The 23248-nt window shown below is 35.7% G+C and overlaps 1 protein-coding gene across 2 annotated transcripts in view; it reads left to right on the plus strand.

Moving 5' to 3' along the window:
- Positions 1-23248, plus strand: part of LOC101048237 (mitochondrial adenyl nucleotide antiporter SLC25A24) — a 51983-nt gene that overhangs the window by 12048 nt on the left and 16687 nt on the right. For both annotated transcript variants that reach the window (XM_074381318.1, XM_074381319.1), the window contains exons 2-6: positions 666-792; positions 4242-4329; positions 17481-17592; positions 19308-19466; positions 21893-22045. In XM_074381318.1, coding sequence (XP_074237419.1) covers positions 666-792; positions 4242-4329; positions 17481-17592; positions 19308-19466; positions 21893-22045 — 639 coding nt within the window. The remainder of the gene's footprint in view (positions 1-665; positions 793-4241; positions 4330-17480; positions 17593-19307; positions 19467-21892; positions 22046-23248) is intronic.

The following is a 23248-nucleotide window of genomic DNA, read 5'->3' on the forward strand; positions in this document are numbered from 1 at the left end:
GTAATTTTTGAAATCAAAGGGAAAAATATTGATTTAGGCTTTTTCCTTTCTTTTTTAGAGACAGGGTATTGCTCTGTCACTACTTTAGAATGCAGTGGTGCAATGTAGCTCACTGTAACTTCAAATTCCTGAGCTCAAGTGATCTTCCTACCTCTGCCTCCATGTAGCGAGTACTTACAGGCATGTGCCAAAACATCTGGCTAATTTAAAAAATATTTTTGTGGAGATGAGGTCTCACTATGTTGCCCAGCATGGTCTTAAATCCTGACCTCAAGCGATCCTCCCCAGTCAGCCTCCCAGAGTGCGGCAATATTTCAAATTCTGTGCTAGGTCACGTGTTTGTCTTCTATCTTGGGGTTTAGAAAGCACATGTCCAGAAACTTAGGGTGTGGTTACATTGGCCTTAAAAATGTCATGTTTTATAAAAATCAGTGTATCATTTTTTCTGATTGAAAATTTAGCACAAGACCCGGAATCTTTTTGCAGCAGTAAAACTACTTTTATTATAGATCTTTGCCATCATAAATGATAATATATCTGGCCCAAAAGAGGTACTGTAGTTTTTTAGGAAAACAGCCAATCTGCTTGAAATATGTGTAGAAGTAATTTAGTGTATCAGCCCATATTGGCAATAACTTCTCTCTAATGTTTTTTGTTTTTTATAGAAAATTTTTACTACTGGAGATGTCAACAAAGATGGGAAGCTGGATTTTGAAGAATTTATGAAGTACCTTAAAGACCATGAGAAGAAAATGAAATTGGCATTTAAGAGTTTGGACAAAAATAATGACGGTGTGTCTTTCTTTTGTATTTATCACCAGCTATGAAGAAGCATTTCTCATGCTTCCAACAGTCTAAAGGATGCTTATATAATCTCTCTGGGTTTAAATGATAATTATTTTTTGTGTTAATACTTACTTTTCTTAGTAATGTGATTTTTATGTAGAGTTCATATTATTTAAGGAAGAAAACTTATAGATAGCTTTTTTTTTCATTACTTCGAAATGTAGTGAATTACATTGCTGAATTAAAAACTGTGGGCAGGGCCTGTTGTAAATTTTAACTATGGAACATTATGCTAATTTGACTTAAACCTGTAGTTTAAAAATAATTACATTTTCTTGCCCTCTAGTTAAGAGAGATTTGTTTTTATTTCTAGACAGGAATGACAATTGCATATTCTCAAATTTTAAAAAAACTTTCAGATTATCTTGCATTTGACAGTATTTTTGAAAAAATCAATTTAGAGAAGATACTCTCTGATCCTGGAAATTAGGGAAAAAATAGCATTTAAACATTTAAATATGTGCCTTCTAGTTGTGATTATGCCTTCTCTGTTTCCATTAATAGATTGGAGTTTGTCTTAATCTGTTTTCAGTTGCTATAACATAATACCACACACCGGGTAATTTACGAAGAAATGAAATTTATTTCTTATAGTTCTGGAGGCTGGGAAGTTCAAAGTTGAAGGGCTGAATCTGGTGAGGGCCTTTTACTGTGTCAGTGTGCTACCTCAGATCTCTCCTCTTCTTCTTATAAAGCCACTAGTCCCATCGTGGGGGCACTACTCTGAAGACCTTATCTAATTCTAATCAGAAATAGAGTCTTGAAGCCCTCATCAGCAGAGGCAACCTTTAACAGGAAGAGAGAATTTATAAAATTATAATGTTATAATTATAACAAACTCCTCCCTACTTGTAAAGAGTCAGGGTCATTTCATTTACAGACTTCTTATTAATGAAACAGGTTAAACAAATAGATTGAGAGGAAATGTGGTTCATATCTGAGGTCAGCAAACTTTTTTGTCCAGAAGTCCAGATAATAAATATTTTAGCTTTGTTGGTCATGTGGTCTCAGTTGTAGCTACTTATCTCTGCTGTGGTACCTCAAAAGCAGCCATGGACAATATGTAAATGAATGGGTATGGCTGATTTCCAGTTTAACTTGTATTTACAAAAATAGTTAATAGACTGTATTTGGCTTGAGGGTTATAGTTTGCCATCCCCTGATTTACATTGAAAATTAAAGTTAAATTCAAAGCAATTTTCCTCAAACAAACTAAACTCTTTTAATGGTTTTGATGATTGTTCAAGTCTATGACTCCCAGCCAGGAAGAGCTGAGTTTGGGTTGGAAAGTAGTACTGTTGGAACATTTGTCACCCCCAATAAGTCTTACAATATATGCCCCCAAGTTTAGCCTTAGCCCAGTCTTCCAGTGAAATTCAGCTTTCCTTCTTTCCTGCAAACTTTTATTCCAACACGGACCCTCTGCAGTTCAGTTGCAGATCAGATTGTCTGTGTGCTGTTATGGGAGGCAGTAGCTTAGAGATGTAGCTACCTTAAGATCAATTGCCAGATAATCAGAGGTTGATCATCCCAGTATATAAGTTGTGTACACATCAACTGTTCATTTCATAAAATTCTAAATGAACCAGAGGAAATAATTAAAGATTAAATTTTAATGGTATATTTGTAGCAAATCTACACAATGTTCCCTTAATTTACCATGTTTGTTTATTTTAAAACAATGTGGCATTAGAGGTTTATATTTTTATTTTTCAGACTTCCTTAATGTAAAACATTTACAGTTGATCCTTACTCTTTGGGGGTTCTGTATTTGCAAATTTGCTTACTCACCAAAATTTATCCCAAAAGTAACCCCAAAATATATATTCACAGTACTTTCCCAGACATTCATGGACATGCACAGAGCAGTGAAAAACTTGAGTTGCTCAGCATGCATATTCTCAGCAAGTAGAATAAGGCAATATTCTGCCTTCTTGTTTCAGCTCTCATACTATTAACTAATAACTATCCCTTTCAAGATCTATTTTGTGCCAGTTTTTGCACTTTTGTATTTTTGTTGGTAATTTGCTTTTTAAAATGTTCCCCAAATGTAGTGTTGAAGTGCTGACTAGTGTTCCTAAGTGCAAGAAAGCCATGGCATGCCTTCTGGAGAAAACAGATGCATTAGATAAGCTTTGCCCCAAATTCAGTGTTAGTGAATCAACAACATACTTTAAATGAGGTGCCTTCAAACAGAAACAGACAGAAGAAAAGGTTATGTATTGATCAATACTGATGAAAGTATTGTGATCAGAAGCTCACAGGAACCTAACTCTGTATGTCCTGTAGGAACAATGGTTCAGTGTTTGCTAATTCAATGTTTGCAATGAATATAGAACTTTATAGAACATGATTACTGTGAGTAATGAGAATTGACCATGTCTCTTTAAGAGTGCAGTTCTAAAGGAGAATATTCCCAATGATATTTGCATAATTTCATTGCTAACACATGCTGGCTGTCACTGTCCTTACATGATCAAGATTCTCATGCTGCTCCTTCCTTCTCTTCAGGAGGATTCTCTCAGAATCCTGTCTTCTCTCCTAGGTCCTTTCTCCAAGAAAGTCTGTCCTTTCACTACTGACAGTAATTTTTGTCTTCTTGTTTTTCTAGAGAAGTCTACTGCTCATGCTGCTTCAGCACCAGACCCTCTCTTACTTTGTTTTGTTTTATTCTGTTTCATGTACAGTGATCTTAGGATTCTCATGAGCCTGTGAGCTACTGGAAGAAAATGCAGCAGTACTTATATTTATTGCTTCCATTTTATTTTCTCTTTTCTCTTCTTCTGTTCTGATTGTTCTCCTCTGTCTACAAACATGCTCTAATTTCCCTAACACTAAAATTTTCTGTCTTTTATTGTTCTTTTGTCCTTGTTCCCTTTATTTTTACTGCCAGATTGTTAAAATAATAGTCTGTTTCCTCATTTACTACTTCTCTTTAACTCTGTCATATAATACGATGTTTTGCATAGTAAAATGTCTAGTAATTTATTAAAAATGTAGAATTAGGTACATTTAAAATGAGTAGATCCTAGTTTAATTGAATTTATCTCAGAGTTAGAATATGTAGATTTGGATCTTAGTTCTGCTACTTCTTAATTACGTTACTTGGTAAGGCCACTTGAGAAGTCAGTCTCTTTGGAGGAATGTTACTTATCTATAGGGCTGTTATAATTACTGAATTTTTTAAAATGTGTGTTTATTTATTTAATGCGTTTGTTAAATTTTGAGTATTGATGTTGGGATAGGCATTTAAGTAAATCTATAACTCACCAAAGTGCATAATTTTGCCCTAATCAGTGTAAAGCTTTCTGTTAAATGAGAGATTTGAAATTCATTATTTCTGTAGTTCTTGTCAGTTCTGAGTTTTATTTTTTGCCCGCTTTATTTCTTTAAAGGAAAAATCGAGGCTTCAGAAATTGTCCAGTCTCTCCAGACACTGGGTCTAACTATTTCTGAGAAACAGGCAGAGTTGATTCTTCAGAGGTAAGCTCTTCATCTTGGTCAACAATTGACTTTTTGTTTTAATATCCTGCATTAGAAGTCTGTGTTTCTAAGTGTAGCTTTAAAACACCTCACTACTCTTCATTATGTATATCTAAGATCTTTCTTTTTTCCTCTCATTCATTTTGTTTGTGTACGTTTATCTAAAGTGTAGGAATGGGAAGTGTAACCTCATTCTGGACTCTTTCTTGTGAGGCCTCAAGGGGTAGTGGAATGGCAGGAAGTAAAGTTTTAACTCCATAGATAAGGAGCTAAAGAGTTTTGGTGTTACTTTTTTTCATTTGGTTTCTAATGTGATATTAACATTCATTGATTCAAACTAAGAAGCCAGCAGATTCATCACAGTGTTTAACTTACATGTGACTGGAAAAATAAGAAATCACTAAACTCTCCTGGCTAACAAAGAAATACCTATTTTAACTTTCAGAACAGAGAGTTCCAAATTTTAACCTTATTATCTGGGGCAATCAGTTTGACTATTTAAGCCAGACTTTTCAAGCCTTAATGTTTTATTTCAGAGGACAGAGCAGTGATCTCTGCAGCCTAGGTACACTCAAATACTTGGTTGCTACAAACACAGGGTAGGGACTGATTTTTTATAACATAAAGCAGAAAAGGACAATTACATTGTATTAGTATTGTTGTGAATGTTTTTAGTTCTCACGTTGTCTAAAAAATATTTCTAAATGACTTTGTTATTTATCTTGTTTTATATCTGTACTGGTAGCATTTTCATCCCTTCTCTCTCAGCATAATTTCTTTGATAGACAGCTGCTCAATAGGAAGGCTCAAAGTCTCAAGGCTGAGCACATAATGACTTTTGTTAGCACTGGATGAGAAGCGCTTTCCTGAGGAAATGGAACCTAAAACATGAAAAGAAGATAAACAGAATTTGGACAGTGAGAGATATAGAGCATATAATATTCTGTTTCTAAAGTCAGCATGCTTCTAGGAAAGTGAGGGTTTTCCCTGTTGTTAGGCCAGATATCATATTATTATATTTTTTATGACAGCTTTAAGAATAATGCAAATTCTAAGCCCAAGCTTCAGAAGTAGACTAAGAAGTATTAGCTTAGCTGCCATGACAAAATACAATAGGCTGGATACATTAAACAATAGAAATTTATTTTCTCACATGTCTGGGAGCTAGAAGTTTAAGATAAGAGTGCCAGCATGGTTGGGTTGTGATGAGGTCTCTCTTTCTGGCTTGCAGATGGATGCTTTCTCACTGTATTATCAGATGGCAGAGAGAGAGAAAGAGACCTTTCTCTTGCTTCCTCTTATAAGAACATAGTCCTGTTAGATCAGGGTTTCATTCTTATGACTTCATTTAAGTACCCCCTAAAGATGCTATTATCTCCAAATATAATCACATGAGAGGTTAGGGCCTCAACATTTGGATTCCAGAGGGATATAGTTCAGTCCATAGCAAAGGATAATGAAGAGGGTCAGATATTTAAAAGTAGCTACATATATTTTTTTAATTTAATTTAATTTAATTTAATTTTTTATTGCATTTTAGGTTTGGGGTACATGTAAAGAACATGCAAGATTGTTGCATAGGTACACACATGGCAGTGTGGTTTGCTGCCTTCCTTCCCCTCACCTGTATCTGTCAGTTCTCTCCATGCTACCTCTTCCCACCTCCCCACCTCCCCGTCCTTCCCCCATTTCCCCCCAATGGACCCCAGTGTGTAGTGCTTCCCTCCCTGTGTCCATGTGTAAGTATTTATGAGAACTTTTAAAAAAAATTTTGAGACAGAGTCTCACTCTGTTGCTCAGGCTGGAGTGTAATGGTGCAATCTTGGCTAACTGCAACCTCTGCCTCCCAAGTTCAAGCAATTCTCCTTCCTCAGCCTCCTGAGTAGTTGGGACTACAGGCATGCACCGCCAGGCCTGGCTAACTTTTTAAATTTTTAGTAGGGACAGGATTTCGCCATATTGGCCAGGCTCATCTTGAACTCCTGACATCAGGTGATCTGCCCACCTCAGCCTCCCAAAGTGCTAGGATTACAGGAATGAACCACCATGCCAGGCCAGCGGCTTTATTGAGATGTAATTCACATACTGTAAATTCACTTTTCTAAAGGGTACAGTTCAGTGATTTAAAACATTTATTTATTTTAAAATTTACAGAATTATATGTATCATCTACAACATGATGTTTTAAAGTATACATACATTGTGGAATGACTAAGTCTAGCTAATTTACATGATACATCTCGTAGTTATGATTTCTGTGGTGAGAACACTTTACATCTATTCTCTTAGTATTTTTCAAGAATATGTTTTTATTAATTGTGGTCATCATGTTGTACAGTGGAGCTCTTGAACTTATTCCTCCTGTTGAGCTGAAAATTTGTGTCCTTTGACCAGTATCTCCCCAAACCATACCCCACCCTCAAACTATTCTGCTCTCTGATTCTATGAGGTCAACATTTTTTAGATTCCATGTATGAGTGAGATCATGCAGTATTTGTCTTTACCTGGCTTATTTCAATCATGTTGTTGCAAATAACAGGATTTCCTTCTTTTTTTACGGCTGAATAGTTTTCTATTGTTTATGTATAGCACATTTTCTCTATTCATGCATTGGTGGACACTTAGGTTGATTCCATATCTTGGCTATTGTGAATAGTGCTATAATGAACATGGGAATGTACAAGCCTCTTACGTATATATGTACACACACACACACACACACACACACACACACACACACACACACATATCCAGTGGTGAGATTCCAGGTAGTTCTACATTTAATTTTTTAAGGAACTCCATACTGCTTTCAATAATGGCTGTATTAATTTACATCCTCACCAACAAGGTGCAAAGCTTCCCTTTTCTCTACCTACTTGCCACCACTTGTTATCTTTTGTCTCTTTGATAATAGTCATTCTAAGTGTGGTATGAGGCGATATCTCATTGTGGTTTTTATTTGCATGTCTGTGGTAATTAGTGATATTTAGCATTTTTTTCATGTACTTTTTAGCCATTTGCGTATCTTTGAAAAATGTGCATTCAGATTTTTTGCTCATGTTTACTTAGGTTATTTGTTTTCTTGCTATTGAGTTGTTTGAGTTCCTTAGTTTGGATATTAACCCTTTATCAGATGTATAGTTTGCAGATACTACCCCCCATCCTGTAGGTGTCTCTTCACTCTATTGATTGTTTCCTTGGCTGTGCAGGATATTTGCAGTTTGATGTAGTCTTACCTGTGTATTACTGCGTTTGTTGCCTGTGCTTTTGGTGTCATATCAAAAAAACCATTGCCAAGTCTGATGGTATGGAGCTTTCCTCCTATGTTTTCTTCTAGTAGTTTCATAGTTTGGGGTCTAATTTTACTTCTTTAATCCATTTTGAATTGATGTCTGTATACTGTGTAAGATAAGGGCCTAATTTCATTCTTCTGCATTTATTTATTTATTTCCTATTGTGTATTCTTGGTAACTTTGTCAAAAATCAGTTGCTTGTAAGCGTGTGGATTTATTTCTGGGCTGTCTATTCTGCTCCATTGGTCTGTGTGTCTGTTTTTATGCCAGTCAAAGTGGTGCCCTCAGGGCAGATGCATCAAGCATGATTCCAGTTTATTATGAGGTGTTTGGTTAGTAAAAGTTTTTCAGCACTTAAAGGTCTAACTTTCCCACAGCGGGAAATTTTTATGTGAACTCTTGTTTTTTAAATGTTTATCGTAAGCCCAAACCTCATCAACCATACTCTTTATGCTACTTTAGCTTTGTAGTATATTTTGAAGTTAGGTAGTGTGATGCCTCCAGCTTTATTCTTTTTGCTCAAGGTTGCTTTAGCTATTCAGAATCTTTTGTGTTTCCATGTGAATTTTAGGATTGTTTTTCTATTTCTGTGAAGCATATCATTGGTATCTTGAATAGCAGTTGTATTGAATCTGTAGTTTGCTTTGGATAGTATGGTCATTTTAACAATATTAATTATTCCAATCCAGGAACACAGGATATCTTTTTATTTATTTGTTTCTTCAGTTTCTTTCTTCAGTGTTTTACTGATTTTCTTGTAGAAGTCTTTCATTTATTTGGTTAAATTTATTCCTAAGTATTTAATTTTTTTTGTAGCTACTGTAAATGGAATTGTTTTCTTCTTGATTTCTTTTCAGGTAGTTCACTATTAGTGTACAGAAACACTACCGATTTTTCTTTTTTTCATTTCTTTTTTTTTTTTTTTTGATAGATTGGGTCTCATTATGTTTTCCAGTCCTTGAACACCTGGGCTCAGGTGATCCTCATGCCTCAGTGACTGAGTGACTGAGACTGCAGGCATAATATTTTGCTGTTGTTGGCATTTAATTGTTCATAAGCATCTTATGATCTTATGTATTCATGTCATATCATTTATAATGTCTCCTGTTACATTTCTGATTTTGCCTTCTCCCTTCTTAGGCTAACCAAAGGTTTGTCAATTTTATTTAACTTTCCAAAATCTAACTCTCAGTTTTATTGCTTTTTTCTATTTTTGTCTTTATTTTATTTACTTTTGTTCTGATTTTTATTATTTTCTTGTCTGTTCTTGTCTTTGTAATTCTTTTAGGTATAATGTTAGATTGTTTATTTGAGGTTTTTTTTTTTTATGTAGGTATTTACAGCCATAAACTTTGCTCTTAAAACTGCTTTTGCTGTGTTCCATGGGTTTTGATACATGTTTACATTTACTGTGTTTATATTTTTTTTCATCTCAGGAAATTTCTGAATTTCCCTTTCAGTTTCTTCATTGACCCACTGATGATTTAGGAGCATGTTGTTTAATTTCCATGTATTTGTGAATTTGTTGAAGTACCTCTGGTACTGATTTCTAGTTTTATATTATTGTGGTCAGAAAAGATACTTGATATGATTTCACTCTTCTTGAATTTGTTGACTTGTTTTGTGGCCTAACATATGAACTCCCCTGGTGTGTGTTCCATGTGAAGTTGAGAAGAATGTGTAGTCTCTTGCTGTTAGGTGAAATGTTTTATGTCTGATTGGTCCATTTGGTCTAGAGTACAGATTAAGTCTGATGTTTCTTATTATTTTCTGTTTAAATTATTTGTCCAATGCTTAAGGTAGGCTGTTGAAGTCTCCTACTATTACTGTATTGCAGTCTATCTCTCTTTTCAGACCTATCAATGTTTGGTTTTTATATTTAGCTGCTCTGATGTTGGGCTCATATATATTTGTAAAAAACAATAGCTGCATAATTTATTAAGGGATGTGCCATATAAAACATATAAATTTTGACACTGAAAATTCAAAATGAGAGAACTGGAGTAAAAGTACTTTCATATAACTTACTGTTATATCCTCTTATTGAATTGACTAGGATCTTTGTTTCTTTTTTACAATTTCTGACTTAAAGTCTGTTTTATATGACATAAGTATAGTCGTACACTGCTTTCTTTTGGTTTCTGTTTGCATGGAATATCTTTTTCCATTCTTTCACCATCAGTCTGTGTGTATTTTTACAGATGAAATGAGTCTGCTGTGGGCAGCATATAGTTGAGTCTTGTTTTCTTAATCCACTGAGACACTATGTCTTTTGATTAGATAATTTAATCCACTTATTTTCAAGGTAATTATTGATAGGCAAGGACTTAATACTGCCATTTTGTTAATTGTTTCATGGTTCTTTTGTAGATCCTTTATTATTTTCTTCCTCTCTTGCTGTCTTCTTGTGTGTGTGTGTGTGTGTGTGTGTGTGTGTGTGTGTGTGTGTGTTTAAGTGATTTTCTCTAGTGGTATGTTTTGATTTCTTGCTTTTTATTTTCTGTGTACCTACTATTGGTTTTTGGTTTATGGTTACCAAGAGGCTACCAAAAAAATCTTATGAGTTAAAATATTTTATTTAAACTTGATAACTTAATTTTGATTGCTAACCCCCCCAAACAAAAAAGTCTACACTTTTAGTTAATCCCCTGACATTATGAATCTTTGATGCCACAGTTTACATATTTTATATTGTATATCTCTTAACAAATTATTGTAGCTATTACTACTTTTAATAGTTTTGTCTTTTATCTTTCCCACTAAAGATATAAGAGATTTGCCTACTATAATCACAGTATTAGAGTATTTTGAATTTACCTGTGTACTTTCTTTTATCAGTCAGTTTTATACTCTCAGATGTTTTTGTGTTACCCATTAGCATCTTTTTCTTTCAGCTTGAGTGCTCCTTTTACATTTCTTATAAAATAGGTGTGGTCATGATTAGCTCCCTCAGCTATTGTTTGTCTGAAGAAGTATCTCTCCATTTCTGAAGGACACTTTGCTGGGTACATTACTCTTTGTTGGTAGTTTTCTCCTTTAACACTTTGAATATATCATCCCTTTCTCTCCTGACTTGTCTGCTGCTAACCATATTGGGACTCTCTTATATGTTATGTGCTTCTTTTTCTTGCTATTTTCAGGATCCTCTTATTGTCTTTGAGTTTGATTGTAATATGTCTTGGGGTAGTCTTGTTTGGATTGAATTGGATTAGAGACCTTTGACTTCCTTGTATGTGGATATTTACATTTCTCCAGGTTTGGAAAATTTTCCGTTACTGTTTCTTTAACTAAGTTTTTTACCCCTTTATTTTTCTTTTCTTATTCTTAAACTCCTGTGACTCAAAACTTTGCTCTTTTGATGCTGTTCCATGAATCTTGTAAGCTTTCTTCATTCATTTTCAGTCTTTATTCTCTGTGTATTTTCAGATAACCTGTATTTAAATTCGCAGTTTCTTTCTTTTTCTTAATCACACCTATAGTTGATGCTCCCACATTGTATTTTTATTTTGTTCATTGTATTTTTCAGCCCTGTGATTTCTGTTTGATTTTTTTTCTTTTATTATTTTAGTCTTTTTATTACCGTTTTCATTGTGGTCACTGGTTATTTTTTCTAATTTCATTGAATTGTTTCTTTGTATTTTCTTGAAGTTTGCTGAGCTTTCTTAAAACAGTTATTTTGAATTCTTTGTCAGTTCAACTCTGTTTCTTTAGGGATGGTCGTTAGTGATGTCATGTGTTACTGATTGTTATTGATGCTTGTGGCCATGTGTTTACGTTTGTGCATTTGAAGAAGTAGGCACTTATTTCAGTCTTTGCAGACCGGCTTTGTCTGAGAATGCCCTTCATAAAGAATGTCTAGAGATTCTTTAATATTTAATTAAATATCTTAAATATTTTGAAGAACTTCCAAACTGTTTCTAAAGTGACTGTACCATTTTATAATCCCAGCAGCAATGGATCACAGTTTCTCCACAGCCATATCAGTACTCATTACTGTCTGTCTTTTGATTTTTTGATTTTTATTTTTTTCAGACAGTGTCTTGCTCTGTCATCCCATCTGGAGTGCAATGGTACAATCACATCTAATTGCAACCTCAACCTCCCTGGCTCAATTGATCCTTCCACCTCCTGAGTACCTGGAGCCATAGGCATGTACCACAATGCCTAGCTAATTTTTATATTTTTTGTAGAGACAAAGTTTTGCCATGTTGCCTAGTGTATTAGTCCATTCTCATGCTGCTATAAAGAACTGCCTGAGACTAGGTAATTTATAAGGAAAGAGGTTTAATTGACTCACAGTTTTGCTTGGCTGAGGAGCCCTCAGGAGACTTACAATCATGGTAGAAGGGGAAGCAAACGCATCCTTCTTCACATAATGTCAGGAAGACAAGTGCCTAGCAAAGAGGGATAATACTCATAAAATCATGAGATCTCATGAGAACTCAGTCAGTATCATGAGAACATCAGGATGAGGGTAACCTTCCCCATGATTCAATTACCCCCTCACTGGGTCTCTCTCATGACATGTGGGGATTATTGGAACTACAATTCAAGATGAGATTTGGGTGAAGATACAGCCAAACTATATCATTTTGCCCTTAGCCCCTCCAAAATCTCATGTTCTCACATTTCAAAACACAATTGTGCCTTCCCAACAGTCCCCCAGAGTCTTAACTCATTCCAGCATTAACCCAAAATTCCAAGGTCTTATCTGAGACCAGGCAGGTCCCTTCTGCCTATGAGCCTGTAAAATCAAAAGCAAGTTAGTTATTATAATTCCTAGATACAGTGAGGGTACAGGCATTGAGTAAATACACTTGTTCCAAATGGGAGAAATTGGCCAAAATGAAGGGGCTACAGGCCTCATGCCAGTCCAAAATCCGGTGGGGCAATCTTAAAGCTCCAAAATGATCTCCTTTGACATCATGTCACACATTCAGCTCACACTAATGCAAGTGGTAGGCTCCCATGGCCTTAGGCATCTCCACCCCTGTGGCTTTGCAGGGTACAGCCCCTCCCCTGGCTGCCTTCACAGGCTGGTTTTGAGTGTCTGTGGCTTTTCCAGATGCACAGCACAAGCTGTCAGTAGATTTACTATTCTGGGGTCTAGCGGATGGTGGCCCTCTTTTCATAGTTCCATTAGGCAGTGCTCCAGTGGGGAGTCTGTGTTGGGGCTCCAAACCCACATTTCCCTTCTGCACTGCCCTAGCCAAGGTTCTCCTTGAGGGGACCACCCCTGCAACAAAATTCTCTGTGGACATCCAGGCATTTCCATACATCCTCTGAAATCTAGGCAGAGGTTCTCACGCTTCAGTTCTTGGCTTTTATGCACTCTCAGACTCAACACCATGTGCAAGCTGCCAAGGCTTGGGGCTTGCACCTTCTGAAGCCATGGTGCAAGCTGTACCTTAGCCCCTTTTATCCATTGCTGAGATGCAGGGCATCAAGTCCTGAGACTGCACAAAGCAGCAAGGCCCTAGGCCTGGCCCATGAAACCATTTTTTCCTCCTGGGCCTCTGGGCCTGTGATGGGAGGGCCTTCCGTGAAGACCTCTGAAATCCCCTGGAGTCATTGCCTTGATTAACGTTTCACTCCTTGTTACTTATGCAAATTTCTGCAGCTGGCTTGATTTTTTTCCTCAGAACATAGATTTTTCTTTTCTATCACATGAGGCTGCAAATTTGCCAAACTTTTACTCTCTAATTCCTCTTGCATGCTTTGCCACTTAGAAATTTCTTCTGCCTGATACCCCAAATCATCTCTGTCAGGTTCAAAGTTTCACAGATCCCTAGGAAAGGGTCAAAAACCACCATTCTCTTTGCTAAAGCACAGCAAGAGTCATCTTTGCTTCATTTTCCAACAAGTTCCTCAACTCCATCAGAGATCCCCTCAACTCCATCAGAGATCCCCTCAGCCTGGACTTCACTGCCCATATTACTATAGTATTTTGGTCAAAGCCATTCAACAAGTCTCTGGGAAGTTCTAAACTTTCCCACATATTTTTGTCTTCTGAGCCCTCCAAATCTCTAAGAAGTTTCAAACTTTCTGTTTCCCTGTCTTCCTTTGAGCCTTCCAAACTGTTCCAACCTCTGCCTGTTATCCAATTCCAAAGTCACCTTCCACATTTTTGGGTATCCTTATAGCAGCACCCCACTCCTGTTACCAATTTACTGTATTAGTCAGTTCTCACACTGCTGTAAAGAACTGCTGGAGACTGAGTAATTTGTAAATGCAAGAGGTTTAATTGACTCACAGTTCTGCATGGCTGGGGAGGACTCATGTAACTTACAATCATAGCAGAAGGGGAAGCAAACATGTCCTTCTTCACATGGGGAAGGAAAGGAGATGTGCTGAGCAAAGAGGGAAAAGCCCTTTAAAAACATCAGCTCTTGTGAGAACTCACTCACTTTCTCATGAATCTCTCCCATGACACATAGAGATTATGTGAACTACAATTCAAGATGAGATTTGGGTGGGGACACAGTCAAACCATATCATCTAGGCTGGTATCACAATCCTGGGCTCAAGTAATCCACCCACCTTGGCCTACCAAAGAGCTGGGAATCCAGGCATGAGCCACCATATCCAGCTGGTCTTTTGATTTTAATCATTCATTGGTTCTGCTTCTCTAGAGAACCCTGACTAATAGATAATAGGCATAAAGTGACATCTCATTGTTATTTTGATATCTCTTTTGTGTTTATATTTCTTTGACGGATGACTTGGGTTTTTTTGTACTTTTGGGCTATTATTATTATTACTAGTGTTTATACTTCTTCAGTAAAAATATTAGAAACAATTTTTAAAGGCAGAATGTAACCAGTTTCCTATAGGTACGTAACTATCATGGACTTTCCCTCAAGTGTTTAGCCATTGATGTTACTCATGTCACTCCAAATGTCAGCTTGTTTTCTTCCATTTTACTGTCTCTTTGTGTCCCAAATCTGAATTCATGGGGAAAAAATCTGAATGGTGCTTGATATGGTTTGGATATTTGTCCCCTCCAAATCTCATGTTGAAATGTAACCTCTGGTGTTGGAATTAGGCACTAATTGGGGTTGTTTGGGTCACAAGAGTGGATCCTTCATTAATGGCTTGGTGATAAGTGAACTCTATTAGTTCACGAGAGCTGGTTGTTTATAAGAGCCTGGCACCTCATTTTACTTGTCCTTCTCTCACTATCTGACACACTTGCTCCCACTTTGCCTTTAGCCATGAGTAAAAGCTTCCTGAGGTCTCACCAGAAGCTAAGCAGATGTTGGTGCCATGCTGTAGAACTGTGAGCGAAATAAGCCTCATAAATTACCCAGTCTTGGGTGTTTGTTGAAAACAACACTAAATGGTAACACAGTGCTGATTGAAACAGCTGTGACAGGGTCATCAGAGCATAAGAGAGGAGTCACTGGGTTGAAATAAAGCCTCCTACGTATACCTGTTCAGTAGAAGCTATAGATAGGAAGTTGCTGAAGCAGGCATTCCCTCTGAAACGTGTTCACATATAGCATAATTATCTTCTGCTCTTAAGTAAAAATCCATTTTTCTTTTAGGCTTTCATCTACATCTCATTTCCCCTGTTGCCTCTCATTTTCTTATCTTTAAGTTTCTTTCTCCACAATTAATGAGAACCTTGGCACGCTTCATGCCAGTTATTCTTTGTCTATGCAACTTGTTTCTCTGCTGCATGGCTCTTACGGTTTGTAATCATTGGCTCATTTGTATAGCTCAGTGGTTAGGAGTACAGTTTAGAGTTAGAATGCCTGGGTTGAAACATTTAATTCTACTCCACTTACTAGCCTTGTGACCTATAACAAAATTCTTTGAGTTAAAATTCTTTGAGTTAATTCTAAATGAGTTAACATGTGAAATACTTAGAACAATGCCTGGCAAATGCTCAGTGAATATTGGCTATTGCTTTTGTTTAGTGCCTGTTCTTCCCACTGAGGGCACAGAGCATATGTATCTGGCTAACAGTTCTGCATCCAACACATTGCAATAATGGACTCTCAGAAAATATTGAAGAATCTGTTAAAGAATGAATAGAATTATCTTAGTGAAAAGGGTGGGTGGGAGGTAGTTAGGGGAAAGGGCACAGATAGCATTGGAAGCAGCATGTATGGGGAATGGGTCACACCGTGTTTCTTGGTACTCTCTAGACTATAGTGGGGCACCTCTTAGCTAGTGGTCTGTGGATTATTTCAGCAATCTGTTGGAAACAGCCATGAATATGGTAATAATGACCCATTTGTGGGTTCTAAGAAAAAGGACAACTACAGTACTAGAAAATGATCATATGTAAGTCAAGAGGGGAGATGATTATTTGTTTTAAAATGTTCTAAAATTCTTATTTAGGATAGTGGGGGCAAACATTAACTTCAGATTTTGTTATGCATATGGTAAAATTTCAAGGTAAACCACTGAAACTATAGTAGTTGAGTATATAACTTCCAAACCATGGAGGAAATAAATGGAATAAGAAAATAAATACATAAACATAAGATTCAAACAATCTATTGAAGAGGAGAGGGAAAAACATAGAAAGAATGAGATAATTAGAAAGTAATAGGTAATGTGTGAGAAATAAATTCAAGTACAGAAATGCTCCCCTAAAATGTACCCTGCAGTAATGTTGGGACATGATTTCCCTTCATCTTCATTCTCAAATGGAATGGGTTAAATAACATTTTTATTCATTTTCCCTGGGGGTTTGAGGTGGGTGGAGAGTAATTTAGAAGATAGTCACCTTCTGATCAGTTGAGACTTTCTCAGTTTAGTCTTCAATTAATAAAAATTAATATAAACTTTGTCAGAAGACAGAAATTGTCAGATGAAACGACAAGCAAAATAAAGTCTTACTAACCGAAAAACAAATCTGGGGTAGCTATGTTAATATCAGCTATAGGGTAGCTATGGTAATATCAACTATGTTAATATTAATTATTATTAATAATCTATTAATAATGGATTATATAGTAAAATTGTTACTAAAAATAGAGTGTCATCACATTTTAAAATTTACTATGAAGACATAAGATTTTTAAGCTGGTTGATAAAATTCTGGGAAACACAAATTATGGAATAGAATTTGTAGGATGCACCAAAGCATTTTTTTAGAGATATCCGTTAATTCAACAAATAAACGAGCACCTTCTTTGTGCCAGTCACTGGAAGAGGTGGCCTAAAGAAGAGAATAAAACAGTCAAAATCCTGGCACATTCAGAGTTTCTCTTAGGAGAAAACAGATACAAATGATGTTATTACCAAGAAACTTGTGAAACAAACCAAATATTAATGATAAATATTTAAGAGTACAATATGTTAATTTTAAGATTGAAAATGAGGTACAAGGATTTCTTAAAACTCAAAGGCTCAGTCACTGAGAGTTAGATTTTTTACAATCACTTAATTTTTCTAACTTGGAGGAAATTGATAGCATGTTTAGAATATATTTCAAGACTACATTCAAATGTTGCAACAGAACATTAAGAATTATCTTCTTGATCCACTAAGTGCAGGGAAAAAAAATGAGTAATGAATCCATTCATTACCACCTTTCAATATTTTATCGTTCAGTTTTTGTGTTTTGTTGCTCATTGACAGAGTTTGACAGAGGGCCGAGAGTAGCCTTTAGTGAGCTGGCTGTAATTTTGGGGGTCCATTTTTATGTAAATAATTAAAACTCTCTGACAGGACCATAAAATGCTTGCTGCCATTTCCAATAACCTATACTTGTAAATGGGGTTTTTAATTTAATAAGAATATTAAGTTAGAAAAGGAACTGTCATTCTGTGAAGTGGCCAATAATGTTAGTTTTATTTATCAATTTAGTTTCGTTCTTTGATCATTTTCAAACATTTTCAGCATTGACGCAGATGGGACAATGACAGTGGACTGGAATGAATGGAGAGACTACTTCTTATTTAATCCCGTTACAGACATTGAGGAAATTATCCGTTTCTGGAAACATTCCACAGTAAGTATACTTCATGTATTTATGCTTATTTGGAGCTATAAACCATAGGTACAGTTGTCACCCAAGAACACTCTTTAACACTTATGGGCCAGGATACCTGAGCCCCAGTAGCTCCTTAACCTGCAGAGTTCTATTTATCCTGTTAGGCATAGATTTATAGAGTATTAAAAACAATAACAACAACAACAACAACAACAACAACAACAACCCAAGACTGCATAAATGTTCATCCTGACAACTTGGAAGAAGTACCATCTTGAAGAATAAGCTATCTAGCTTTTATTGGCATTTACGTTTCTGCCATAGGGAAGTGTAAAAGTTGTAGGCTTTTGCTTTTTACTATATTATCCAAATAATCTCAGCACCTCATGGTTGCTAAGAATCTGTTTCCTTGTTTGTTTAGATTGCCTAGGTTTATCTCTGGCATAAGGCATTTAAAATAATCATTAAAGGCTACAGAATGTTTTTGCTTCATCTGCTTAGCTTAGATGGCATTTCATACCAGTTTGTTTTCTACAAATTTTGATTGTTTCATTAATATTCTGCATACCGATGTAAACCAAGTTCTATTATTGTGCAGTCTACTTCTGAAACCATTGGGAACTCTCTGAAGGAGGATTTTTTTTTTCCCCCTTAATAGGCTTATCTTCAATGCTTATTCATGGATTTTGCTAAATTAAATGAAGCAGTTCACATTGCCACTAGTAGCAATACCTAAGCTTACATAAAGCATTAGAAAATTGTTGATTAGTGCCTTCTCAACTATGAGTGTAGAATAATACTATGCTAGTAGTTCAGTTGCCACGGTACATTTTACACTATGTGAAGTTTTATTTACATGATTCTTACTGTATTTTTTAAGGTAGTTGATAACAGTTGAGGCTATAGTCGTATCTCCATTTTATTGGTAGTAAAATGAAGGAAGAGATGGTTACTACATAGGATAGCTCCTTGCAGTTTTGCCTGCAAAATTTTTTATGCCAAAATAATTTAGATAATAGAGTTGTAAAAATATTATTATAGAGTTATTTCTCTTAAGCTGTAGTACTGTAGAATAGATTGAAGGGGTGATGATTTCAAACAATACCTCTCCATTAGCTAAATTTTATATAGAATCTATTGCATGTTTTAAATGGCAAGTAAGATTTATAAAAATATTTTTATAAACAGTAGGTCATGAGCTTAGAGTTGTTCACATACACAGTTTTAATTTTTATTTATATATTTAAAACGTATCGTGGTGTAAAGTATAATATAAATATAAATTTGAGATAAAAGAAGTATTATTTGAGAATTGATGAACTAAATTTATTAAAAGATGTCATCACCGATTGGATATGGTTTTCTAGCCTTATGAAAAGTGGTCACAGTAAAAAAGATTGACTGTACCTGACAAAACACTGCCCTTTCATTCTGACCTAGACCAAGAGAAGCAAAGTTACTATGAATCCATGAAGAAAGAAAGTTGTAATTGTTGGTTTTGTATATTTGTAATTACTGTTGATTTCCATTTCTTGTGAACTGACACTGTACTTCATTCGTTGTGAAGAGACTACTTAGAATCTATGTGCTCAAATTGGTTTAGTATAAATTCTAGGGAGAAAAGTTGATATTAACTGTAAAATAACATATGATTCTTCTCTAAAACCAAAAGGCCTTCTGGCATTATATATTTTTAACTGAGAAGCATGGGGATCTTTTTTTCATTTTGATAGGGAATTGACATAGGGGATAGCTTAACGATTCCAGATGAATTCACGGAAGATGAAAAAAAATCCGGACAGTGGTGGCGGCAGCTTTTGGCAGGAGGCGTTGCTGGTGCTGTCTCTCGAACAAGCACTGCCCCTTTGGACCGTCTGAAAATCATGATGCAGGTGAGCTTTATTATCGTGTGTCCAGGTTTGCCATAAATAGTCTAAAACAATGAGAAATGTAGTGCTTTGAAAAAGTGTTCAAATTTCTTAGTAATAATCTTTTATACCCTAAAATATGTATCTATTCTGTTAGTGTTAACTCTAAATTCAGTCCTTGAAAGTATGGCAGTGTACCAAACTTTAAATTGTTAATACATGTGTGTAATGAATTTTTAATCTTTGGGATTCTCTGACTATTCAAAAGTTTAATTTTAGAAACATCTCTAGCCATTATTGTAGGATTCTCCTTATTTATAGTTTCCTTCTTTCTTATATACTTTACCAAAAGTAAAGTACCTCTGAAATCTAGAATCGTAGAGCAGCAGTGTAATTTTAAAAATTATTCTAAAGCTGAGGTTTGCAGAAAAAGATCTGGCTTTGTAGACTGACTTTGCTATTTACTAGCAATGTAGTCTTATGCTGGCCAGAGTGGAAAGAGGGAAAGGAAAAAAATTAATATGTATTTGCTCATTGTGGTAACCCAGCTAATCCTTGCAGCAGCCCAGTGAAGCAGGTATTTTATCATTTTTCCAGGGGGAACCTGAGGCCCAGAGAATTACCTTTTCCTTTACAACAAATGAGAGGAGGAATGGAGTATCTTTGCCTCCAATGCTCCTGGTTTTCATGCTGCTTGAAACCTCTGAGGTCTCATTTTCCTTCATTCTGGAATGGGGATAAGAATATCTAACAAGAATCGTTGTAAGAATCAAACTATATAAGGTATGTGAAAATGCCTGGCACACTGGAATATCCTTTTGGAACCTAGTAGTTGTTTACAAAATATTTTTAAAAGTGTGTTATACCTTTGGTCAGCACTTTCAATATTTGTCCACAGATTTCTGTACAAAAAGATTTCTGACAGTATTTTAAGCTGGCATTCCTTCAGAATGTCCCCAAATCACAAAATGTATTTAGGGGAAAAGCTAATGCTTTAAAGAAAAAGGAGAGAGGATGGGTGTGTGTTTTTCTTTAGGAATAGTAGTAACTTGACTTTCAGAGAACTTAAACAAGTGTTCATTTTTTTCTTTGTCCTATTTTATTGTGAAGTTTATCTATTTAAAATAACATGGATTTCTCTGGAATTTAGTTTCTGCAAATTTAAAAAGTTTCCAAAGTCAACTTTCAGGTTCCATACTTCTCTAGGACTCCCAGAACTCACTGAAAGCTTATTACCCCTGGTTATGGCTTATTACAGGGAAAAGATATGGATGAAAATCAGTCAAGTAAAGCAGCTCATAGGGCGGAGCTTCCGTTGTCCTCTCCCTGTGAAGTCCCTGTGTCTTACTTTCCTGGCACTGTTGTGTGGCACTAGGCACAGAGTGTTGCAGACCAACCGGGGAAGCTCACCTGAGACTTTGGTGCTCAGCGTTCTTAGTGGGGTCCATTTGCATACTGGCCACATGGCTGGCCTTCAGGATTCAACCCCTTCTGTGAGTGCCTGTGTGTGTGTGTGTGCATGTGTGTATGTGTGTGTGTGTGCATGTGTGTATGTGTGTGTGTGTGTGCGCGTGTGTGTATGTGTGTGTGTGTGCATGTGTGTATGTGTGTGTGTGTGTGCGCGTGTGTTGAGTGGTCGTCACTCCTTTTATGTTTTCTGAAACAATCAGTGGAATGGCTGATTTATTTGATTATTTTGGTTGTATTAGATTTAATCAGTTTTTATCTGTAGGTGGTCATAAGGTACAGTATTTTTAAATAATCACCATATCTGTAGTGTAAGTCAAGTGTTTTATCAGTACTCACACGATTGGTACATGTTGTATTGAATTTACTGCCTAGAGATGCCTCAAAATATGCCAAAGAAGGTGGAATTTTTATTTTTGGTTTCAGGCTTTTTTATTCCAGTATTTTTAGCCCTGATATATACAATATCCAAACTATTTCAGACTCATTTACAGTTCATGTCTGTACTACTACTTCTTAATATCTTACTCCCTCTCCTCAAGAATATAAACAGTATTACCTGCAGTATATATAATATAATGTAATAATATATTATTACCTGCAGTATATATTTTATTTCTCTTTAACTGAGCTTGTTCATATTTCAAAGGTGTTCCATTGTCTGATACGTATCAGACAGTGATACATATCAATGATACAATTTAGTTAATGTTATCTTATGAATGTTGTCCATAATTTTAATTTTCTTCTTGTCTTCTCTGCTTTCTCACACTGAAGATAGCAATTATTCTTAGTTTTAGAGTTGTGACAGACCTCTAAAATGGCAATACTCCCTCCCATCATTATATATATATTTTTTCAACCTTTCTATATTTTAATTTCAAATATACTTGCAGCTAGTATTGAAAAAGATTGTGTGGTTACCTTAGAAAAAGTAATAATATGCCACCAGTATTTTAAATCACTCTGCTTTTATTTTTTAGGTTCATGGTTCAAAATCAGACAAAATGAACATATTTGGTGGCTTTCGGCAGATGGTGAAAGAAGGAGGTGTCCGCTCCCTTTGGAGAGGAAATGGTACAAATGTCATCAAAATTGCTCCTGAGACAGCTGTTAAGTTCTGGGCATATGAACAGGTAATTGTTATCACCTACGGAATTTATTAACAAAGAGGAGTTAGTAAACGGATTCAATAAATGTTAATGTATAATGCTTTTGGGATTCTTGTTTTAATAGGTGATTATCTTTCATGTATACTCTGTAAGGAATCACTTAGAGGAGATTAGACTAAATAAAATCAGAGATTTCTCATGACCAAGTTATGGGATTCTTAATTCATCATATTATTTATAAAGAAAGTGCTTTTTTTTTTTTTTTTTTTTTCCTAAGTAGTCCTTAAAGGAAGGTAACAGTTTATTCATTCTGAATTCTGAGCAGAAGCAGCACACTAAGTTTTATGAAAGTGTCTCAAGTTTTAGGAAAGTGTCTCAATCTGACCTCTGGAAGGAAAACTTGTAAGTTGAAGTCCTTTGTGTAATTTGACATTGCTGTAAATTCGAGCTGAGTTTAGAGTGACAGCTCCATGAAGGCAGGGGCATGGCTTCGTCCCCATGTACTCCAGCACCTAGACAGAGCTTGGGACGTAGTAAGTGCCAAGTGAGGCTGAATGAGTGAATGAGTGAATAAATGCATTTACCTTTGAATCACTTCTCTGCTGACTTTTGTTAACTTGGATGATTCGAGCTATTGCTTCAGCCTAACTCAATGTAAAGAGGAAGTACAGAGGTAAGTTTTAGAGGTTGGGTTCTTTTTATGGTCATTAGCAGAACTGTCTAGTTGAACAGCCATAGGTTATTTTTTTTTATTATTTATTCCATCGTTGTATATCAAAGACTGTAAGGGCTTTGAAATTCAACACCCTCCTCCCCCATAGTTTTCGTATTATTTCCTATTGCTTTTAGATTATTCTGGAGAGTGTTTTGTTCTTGAGCAACAGAATACTCTTGAGAAGGTTACAGAGTATAGTGCTATCTTTTTCCTGGCCTAGAAAATAGAGAAGCAAAGAAAAAATTAAAGAAAACCTAGCCTCCAGGACTTTAATTAGAACCTATCTTTGGGAAGGTTATATTCCTTATATATTTGAAGATTCAAATAATGATTATTAAGGGCTAATGTTTGAGATACCCTTAGGTTATTCTGACCACATGCTTGGATTTTATGATAGGAAAGAAAGAGCCTAAAATAAACAAATACTCAAAAATAATGCCGTTATTTCAGTATGCAAGAAGTTTGGTATTTTTGAAAGTCCATGGATATTGCAAGCAAATATGCACATTTTA

This window comes from Saimiri boliviensis, chromosome 11 (genome assembly GCF_048565385.1).
Source record: "Saimiri boliviensis isolate mSaiBol1 chromosome 11, mSaiBol1.pri, whole genome shotgun sequence".
In the NCBI taxonomy this organism is placed as follows: Eukaryota; Metazoa; Chordata; class Mammalia; order Primates; family Cebidae; genus Saimiri; species Saimiri boliviensis.